The 9,665-nt window shown below is 35.4% G+C and overlaps 1 protein-coding gene across 1 annotated transcript in view; it reads right to left on the bottom strand.

The window, feature by feature from the left end:
- LOC135217521 (angiopoietin-4-like) overlaps positions 1–5,630 on the bottom strand; it is a 27,755-nt gene extending 22,125 nt beyond the window's left edge. The window contains exons 1-2 of the mRNA XM_064253483.1: positions 5,446–5,630; positions 4,049–4,126 (exon numbers count right to left, since the gene is read on the bottom strand). Coding sequence (XP_064109553.1) covers positions 4,049–4,126; positions 5,446–5,533 — 166 coding nt within the window. The 5' untranslated portion in view covers positions 5,534–5,630. The remainder of the gene's footprint in view (positions 1–4,048; positions 4,127–5,445) is intronic.
- Positions 5,631–9,665: the final 4,035 nt, after the last annotated feature.

The raw sequence follows: 9,665 nt of genomic DNA, 5'->3' as shown, positions 1-9,665 counted from the left end.
CGCTCGTCGTCCATTCCTCCTCGTCGTTCTCTCGTCCTCTCTCCTTCTCTCCTCTCCTCATGACCTCTCTTTACATACAATAAACCTTTATTATATTCACATGGCAGTAGCTCAGAAACTGCCATGATGAACTGCTAGTTTGGAAGTTATGGATAATTACATGTGGCAAGCGGTAACCATTCCCATTCTAGAAAAAAATGCACTTTTAACTGACATAACGGCAGGTGATTTGTACTTTATAGATTAAAATACCTAAATGACGATCATGACATATTAATTCAATACTCAACGAATCTTGTCTCTCGTAAAGTATTTTTAAGCGTATTTCACACTTTCTGTCTATTGTCTCCATTAGCCACAGGTTATTATTATTATATATATATATATATATATATATATATATATATATATATATATGTGTGTGTGTGTGTGTGTGTGTGTGTGTGTCTGTGTGTGTGTGTGAGAGGAATTCCTCACAGCAATACTAACTGCGTATACTACTCACACACACACACACACACACACACACACATATATATATATATATTATATATATAATATATATATCTATATATATATATATATATGTGTGTGTGTGTGTGTGTGTGTGTGTAGTATACGCAGTTAGTATTGCTGTGAGGAATTCCTCTCACAACGATTTTATTTTCTAATATTTTTATGTATTCACTTGTTTCCATGCTATTTTTCTTTTATTATAGTTATTAGTGTTGATAAGAAATTATTGATTGATTTTCACTGCGTATTGCCGTCTGTCAGGTAATCGACAGACAGGAACTATGTTACTGTATTTGTATTCATGTGAAAACCAAATATATTTGCATGCCCATATATTTTTTAAAATATGTACTTCTATATTGCATGACATACTAAGGGTGAAAGAACCACATCTACTCGAGAATGACACTGTGAGGAATTCCCTCTCACAACGATTTTATTTTCTAATGTTTTTTGTGTATTCGATTGTTTCAGCTATTTGACTTTTATTATAGTTATTAGTGTCTGTCTCATAAGAAATTATTGATTGATTTTCACTGCGTATTGCCGTCTGTCAGGTAATCGACAGACAGGAACTATGTTACTGTATTTGTATTCATGTGAAAACCAAATATATTTGCATGCCCATATATTTTTTAGAATATGTACTTCTATATTGCATGACATACTAAGGGTGAAAGAACCACATCTACTCGAGAATGACACTGTGAGGAATTCCTCTCACACGATTTTATTTTCTAATGTTGTGTATTCGATTGTTTCCATGCTATTGACTTTTATTATAGTTATTAGTGTCTGGCTCATAAGAAATTATTGATTGTTTTCACTGCGTATTGCCGTCTGTCAGGTAATCGACAGACAGGAACTATGTTACTGTATTTGTATTCATGTGAAAACCAAATATATTTGCATGCCCATATATTTTTTAAAATATGTACTTCTATATTGCATGACATACTAAGGGTGAAAGAACCACATCTACTCGAGAATGACACTGTGAGGAATTCCTCTCACAACGATTTTATTTTCTAATGTTTTTGTGTATTCGATTGTTTCCATGCTATTTGACTTTTATTATAGTTATTAGTGTCTGTCTCATAAGAAATTATTGATTGATTTTCACTGCGTATTGCCGTCTGTCAGGTAATCGACAGACAGGAACTATGTTACTGTATTTGTATTCATGTGAAAACCAAATATATTTGCATGCCCATATATTTTTTAAAATATGTACTTCTATATTGCATGACATACTAAGGGTGAAAGAACCACATCTACTCGAGAATGACACTGTGAGGAATTCCTCTCACAACGATTTTATTTTCTAATGTTTTTGTGTATTCGATTGTTTCCATGCTATTTGACTTTTATTATAGTTATTAGTGTCTGTCTCATAAGAAATTATTGATTGATTTTCACTGCGTATTGCCGTCTGTCAGGTAATCGACAGACAGGAACTATGTTACTGTATTTGTATTCATGTGAAAACCAAATATATTTGCATGCCCATATATTTTGTAAAGATAAGTACGTCTACATTGCATGACATAATAAGGGTGAAAGAACCACATCTATTCGAGAATGACACTCTTAACATTATTTTATCTGATTTTGCTATGTTCTAGTACGTAGTATCTGTGGTGCGGTTAGCACCGAAAAGATGGTTTTACACAAAGAAGAAGTCTTTTGGCATAACGTCGGTAGACGTTTTAGTAACGAAGTATAATTACTGTTTTAGTTATGATGATTCATTTGTCTTTATATATATGAAATTGTCCTTGGTGAATGTATTGCGCATATTACGTATGGTAAGAGTTGGTGTCATTGGGTCTTGTTTGTGCCTCTCGCCAGAGAAGCCATTAGGAAAGGTCAAAAGATCGGGAGGGGAAAGGAAGGGTAGTAGTTCGCCCCTCTGATCGCTCCTTTGCATGCCCCCCTAGGGGTGTGTATGCGTATGCTAGTACACTGTATTGGCATGATATCGCCCAAAATTGTATTGACACACACCACCAATTAATTCACTACATTTAATAAATATGTTGAAGTTGCACACTATTATGTTTGGAATTTATTTTTGACAACGAAGTTGATAATTATTGTAGAGTTTTTTATGTTCATGAAAACCTTGTACGTCAGTTCTGCATTCGTGGTAATTGAATAACTTGTCTCTTTTCCCCAACAAAACCCGAATGCAGGACGGAACGAACAGCTTCTTGGCTCAACTTTTGAGGTGACCTGTTATCTAGTGTTGTGTAGTGATGTGTGTGTGAATTTAGAAAGGGCGATTGCCCTGATTCTTTGAATTTTGTCGTAATTTGTTTCATTTGAGTGCTATTGATTTACAATTCCCCTTGAGTGATTAATTTCATTTGTCACTTATATGTTATTACTCTTTGATATGTTTAACCTTTAGTTATTAAATTAATTTTAACTTTACATTTATCAAATCCGTTTCCATATCCCTCGATTTTATCTCATTTTTCCTATGTTTCAGTTTTGTGGATGGTGAATATAAATTGATCTGATAAACCTTTATTGTGTTCATACTTTAAGGTTATGCAAATAACTTAGAAACGAGATAACACAGCGGTCCTCTATGGTCTGAAAATCAACCCGTGAGTACTCGCAACATTAGAGAGAGAGAGAGAGGAGAGAGAGAGAGAGAGAGAGAGAGAGAGAGAGAGAGAGAGGCGCGTACCTCTCGTCGTATCTCGTTTAGCGATTTATGATCTGAGTTCATGTCTACAAGGACTGCTCAGAAGTGAAACTACTTAATTGTGGTACTATTCATTAATGATATTGGTGTGTTATCCTCGTTAATAATGAACTGGGTCGAGAGATATCTCCCCGTAATTTAGAAACCGCAAAGGGAGTTTTGTGGAGTTGTTACGTAAGGCTTTTTAGCGGTTTTTGACCAAGTAACAACGTTAAGCATATAATACAGTCCACTACAAGTCCATCTTTTGCGCCACTATTGCAAACAACTTTATTTATGTACGAAAGCATGCCACATGTGTTTGTGCATTGCTGCTTTCTTTGCACTGTGATCTCATATGACATAGGTAAACAATGAAAACAGTGAAATTAATCATATCACACCCAGGCACCAGAAGAGAGAGAGAGAGAGAGAGAGAGAGAGAGAGAGAGAGAGAGAGAGCGTCCTTTTCATCTCCACGAAACATCAATGAAGTCGTTGTTTAATTCTTCTCTTGGCAAGAATTGCTGCAGGCGACGAGAGCACAACCGAATATTTGTCACTTCACAGTCATGTTTTCCCAGGAGTCTTGAGACGCCTAAGAAAACAAAGCCTTTATTGCTCACTGTAATGGGGAAACTTGTTCTTGCTTAATACATAGTTCTTATGGCCTCACGAAGTGTAAGAGAGTGAATACGATAATAACCCATCGAAACATCATATCAAACCATCTTTTCAAAATGGGATATTAAAAATCTCATTAATAAAAAAAGTCTGTGTAAAATTAAAATGCTAGAGTTCCACATACCATGAAAGAGGAAGAAATGGGCGACTTACCTTCGATTTTCTCTTCTAATGGCAAAAGATTTCTCTGAAGAAGAACCTCCTTGATTTGCTTGATTTCTAACCTTGTCTGGAAAAAAAAAAAAAAAGGAAAAATTATCAGACTTGGTACCAAGAAAGCTACATATCAAAGATACTATATCGTTGCTACATATTTAGTCTTCGCAAACAGTAACTCTAAACTACTGTTTACAAAGTGTAATGCATCATTATCATGATGTGCAATGATGTCAACAGCATGGTATGGAATACTATGTTAATTATTTTCCTTTAAAGCTATTATAAAACCGGTGCAGACAGAAGCACAAGGTAAGGTAAACACACGTGATGAAAAGTTAACTTAAACATTACCGTGCCATATACACGTTATCATAACTCTACGCTATCAAGAATTAAATCTATCACTAAAGTTAGACTAAACCAGGAATATTTTCTGTGTAATATCGACAAGTATATGGGATATTGTAATTTTGTATTCAAGATACCAAACACAGTACACGCATTTGTCAGTGAACGTTTTACAAACTGTTAAAAGATGATGCCATTCGGAACTGACTTAAGTAGACCAATTTTGTCTAAGAATACTAGATAGTTTTAAAATAGAATAAAAGTATGCTGAATAATCGCGGGATTACAAATTAAATGGAAGAACACTGAGTAATTTCAGTGTAACAACAGGTACTGGTTCGGATTCAAATAAAAACAAAATAACGTACGGCAAATGTATGTCGTTACCTAGACAGTCAAATAGTCTCAGGGTTTCCAGTAAAATAAAAAATGCCTAGTAGGCACATGGTGTGGAGTAAAACAAAAGAATGGCAAGTAGTCAGTGGTTTCACAAAATTAGAATACTTCAGTTAATCGCCTGATTTAAGTAAATAGTCACGTGGTTAGCGGAAAATCAAATGACATCAGGATGACAAGTGGTTCCGGGTAAAAAGATGAAAAATAAAATTTTCGATTGTTATCCAGACTACATCAGTATGTCACTTTCTTTCCCTTCTAAATTATTTGTTTTTCGCTCCGTTTTGCATGTCTCTGTAACTTTATTAGAGTAATTCTCTCTCTCTCTCTCTCTCTCTCTCTCTCTCTCTCTCCTCTCTCTCTCTCCCTCTCTCCATGTCAGGAACTGAGGGCATTCTTAGGTCTTTCGTCATAATAAAGCACACTAAGTTGAATTTTCTTCTTCTTCTTCTCCGTCTTTTTTAGCTGTTTCTTTGCTCATAAGTTCATATCACATGAAAATGTATAATATAGAGGCATCGTTATCATGCTTTGGCATTTCAGTTAGTTACCTGTAATTTTTAATTCATCCATATCAGAGGAAAATGTTTGTCAAAAGTCGGTTTTAATAAGAAGACAGAAATTCCACAGATAGGGCACTTAATTACCTTCCAAGATCTGAAGAATAGACTGTTGATTCGAATCACATTGTCGAATACTAGATAAGGGAAGTTCCCAACTTGTTGTCCACAGCATGAGGATAATACAACCCCACACCACAGTATACGGAGAATGAGACTAGACATCTTCACGAAGAACTCCACAGAGACGGACTGAGGAGTGAGGAGGTCTCAGGTCTGGCGTCTGCCCATTAGAATACGCTCATAATTGTTGACGTTACGAGTCCTGTAAAAAATAAAACAAACACCACGACAATTTCTCTCTCTCTCTCTCTCTCTCTCTCTCTCTCTCTCTCTCTCTCTCTCTGTACATTGTTAAAGATTCAAATTAGATCAAGTTTTGTACTTTTTGTTAATGGACGGAATTGCTGGGATGGATAGCGATGTTCTGAAATTAATTAATGCTGCAATAATGCACTAACTGGTCACATGTGTATCTCGAGGAGCACCCCTTTTCGTAGTGTGTTGGTCAATTGGAACTTGGGAAGGCCAGTCCTTGGGAATCCCACGAAATCATAGCCATCAATATATTGCAGAGCATCGCTCGACGAGAGATCTGTATATTTCCTTGCTTTGTCACTTCCCTGTGATAGCCGTGAGAGTTCCGTGTTATTTCGCTATTAATGCGCCATGAAATATTTGATTGAGCCTTAGTGCATTCAAGTGTACATTATACCTCCAGATGAACCTGGAGAACTTACAACTCAGTACACTAAGCCATGATGCTCTAATTATGCCAATTTATTTTTTTTATTTATTTATTTTTTTTTTTTTTGCACACTTGTGGGAAATTCAGAACATCAATGATTAGGGGCTGTTACGTAACGCCTTGAGTGGGAGGGGCTTATGGTGAAGTGTTATGGGTTTCTTTTTAAAAGATGTAAATGTAGAAGAACAAAAGAGAGACAGTAAAGATTCTGCAATAAACTTTTATATATGTATTACATCACAAACTCATCCCTTTTCTGAGCTCCGACATTCTCTACGTTTTTTGCATAAATATGTCTAGGAAAAATATCACAAATTAAACTAATCCTCTTCTAAACTTAGGCATAGTCAACTTTGTGTATCATGATCAACATAAAGAATAATATCACAAACTAAAAACTAGCATTTGTCTCCTAACAACTAAACGTAAATAATTAATAAGTTAGACTTTAATATATTAGTGCGTGAAAAAGAAATACTAATTTGGGGGTGGGGGTTATTAGCTGATGCTACATAATTTTGTAGGGGGTTGGGGGTGATCTGGACATGTGTTCTGAGTCGTGACAAAGGGGAGAAGGGGTTAAAGAATTGCCCCTTAAATTATCTTTGGGTGGTTCCTTTGACATTCGCTTAAGCCAACATCATTATTATCACTACTCACAACAAGCACACATTCTTTTGGTACAAGTTGGAAGTTCGTGAAGTTGCGTTAAGCCAGAAATAGGCGTACAAAAATATGTGCTAGCTAAGAGTTGATGTAAAAAGGGAAGAGAGCCTAGGGAAGAGTTGGAAGGGAAGGGTTTTGGCCTCTACTCTCTAAGGACCCGTTTCGCTGATGTGCTTTCTATGTGGGAGTTTTAACAACTATATATATATATATATATAATATAATATATATATATATATATATATATTATATACATATATATAAAGTATATGTACGTGTGAGTCTTTCGATTAGCAAAGTTAAGTAATGTTAGAGTGACCATTCGAGAAGTGTCAACTACGTCGTCCTCATCTATCACACGTGCGGGATAAAGAGAAGTTGTAGTAATTTTTTTGAGAATGTCAGCTGAACACCGGAAGTGCATCGCATTCTCTCGCTACCTTATCCCTATGGGAGAAATAACAGCCAAGCAAATCTGTTATTGAATATCAAAAATGATTAATGTTAAGGGTTTGGCAATGAGAAATTCTCCGAATAATGTCTCTGACCATATACTCGCATATGTAATCCCTTAGAAAAACTGTTATAAGAAACATTGTGGACAAAACTGGAAAATCACTAAAACTAGGAATCAAAGAGCATCAATATTTCTGTAAGAACTGGCCTACTGTCTGTTGCATTGTCTGCGCTTGAGAGATGCTGATCATCCTCATCAGCTGTAGTGAAGCAATGTTTCATAGTTCCGTGCAACGACAAAGTTAAAAGGAATGTCATTAAATCCCGCTTTATCAAGTCAGACATTGCCAGCGTTTTCAACTTGAGCCTTGGATTGGTAAAACGTAATACTTCCATTATAAAAAGTTGTTGAAAACGATGAGCATAGAAATCATTATCTAATTTTATACATTTCTATATCTTTGTATGGTTACCATTTCAAGTTGTTAGCAAAGTACATTGTTTCAGTTTAAACTGATTATCTCGGATTCAGTGTCTCCACCGGATGAAATGGAACAGCTGCGAAAATTCCTCGATTTTCTTTAAATTTGCCCAACAGCCATTTCATTTGCCTTGATTTCTTTCTTGGTTAATTTCCGTCATTCATATCAAGAAAAAATATAGCAGTGCGTAAACGGACTGATTTCAAGCACTTATTTTGAGCGATGAAATTTCCATAACGGTAGGAGCATGAAGGCAACGTATTATTCAGGATATTTAGTCTTAGAAATAGTAATATTAATGACTTTATTGCTTAATTACAGAAACAGGATACAGTAAATTAAATCATTCATTTCTCTACATTTATTCTCAGCAATGATAATAAATGACTATCGCTAATCAGCAAAATACTTCCAGTGTTGAAACTTCAAATTTTATTTTCCATTTTTCGTTGCTGAATTCAGTGTTGGTCCCATATAGCCACCGCCATTGGATTGAGACTTAGCAAAACGTGCACAGCTGTTTTTGCGTTATAGAATTTAGTCCAAAAGGACCTGTGAGGTCATTCAATGCTGAAACTGAAATTGAGAGTAAAAAGCTTTTAACGTTTAACAGAAGAAAAATCTTGCGAAAGTAAGATGGAGGAAAGAGAATATGAAATAAGGTACAGTAAAAGGAATGAAACGGGTTGCAGCCAGGTGCCGATGGGACGAGGCAAAGAGAACCTTAAGTAATGCCTAAAATGCACTGTGAGAGGTACACGGACGGTATTTACTGCCTCCACCCCCGCCCCAACCCCCACCCCCACCGGGTTGGTTTCGCGGTGACGAATTAATGAAGCTTTGGCACATGAAAGGACACTGCACACCTTACAGAATGGCACAGTTTTCCCAGCCACTGTTTATTCCACCATTTGCTCCAATTTTATTTATTTTATTTTTTTACGGGTTACACTTTTTTCCATATTGATCTTAATCAGTATCTTAATCACTCCCACTACTACTGATCCTCTGTTTCCATCTGAAAAAAAATGTGACGAATTTTCCTCCTCATTACCAGACAATGTCATCTCTATATTAAGTTAGAGGCAGTGCTTATTAGCAATGAATTAAGTCGTGTAGTTGATATGGCTGAAATTAGCCAAAAGAGGCAAATTTTATCATTAATAAGCATGACTTCACTGCGTTAGTGGCAACCTGGGAGAAAGATTGAAGACTTTACCAATATGGAACATGTTTTAGTTCAGATTACAGACCCAAGACAGGACATGGTGCGCTTGCAGTCGCTGGTAACCAGAATGGAACAATTATCATACAGGTAAATTTGTACTGAAATAGGAACCAGACTGAAGTAAATTTGTTCTGAAAACCCAAGTTATTATATTAATAATAACTGCAATGTTATGATATTAAAATGTATAATTTAGCCGTATATAACACTTGAGTTTCTCAAATTGCATTATCTATATTTTAGTTCAAGATTATGAAAAATGTTGAAGAAAATTATATTCTCATGAATATTTGTGGAATGTATGAAAATTTTGCACAGTTCCAGGAGAAACATACGTATGAAAATGATCCTTGATAATTCCTTGATTTATTAATTGCTTTAAAACTATTTTTTTTTCGACCACCACAAAATTCCTAGAATTAAAGAATATTCCTTGACAGTGGAACTACTGCCCGGATAATCTTCCTTACCACTAACTGTTGATAAGTAATTCTTTTTATACTTTATTGCTTATAAATTGTCTCATTTGTGTCCCGACAATGGTGGTTAACGTGAAAGTACTCATGCCTGAAATTCCGATTGCTATTTTTCCATAATATTTGTTTACTTTAAAATCACCTGCATTATATATTATATATATCTATATATATATATATATTATATATAT

Source organism: Macrobrachium nipponense, chromosome 19 (genome assembly GCF_015104395.2).
Source record: "Macrobrachium nipponense isolate FS-2020 chromosome 19, ASM1510439v2, whole genome shotgun sequence".
Taxonomy (NCBI): Eukaryota; Metazoa; Arthropoda; class Malacostraca; order Decapoda; family Palaemonidae; genus Macrobrachium; species Macrobrachium nipponense.
The sequence above is the reverse complement of the archived record's forward strand: the minus strand, read 5'-3'. Positions and strand labels throughout refer to the sequence as shown.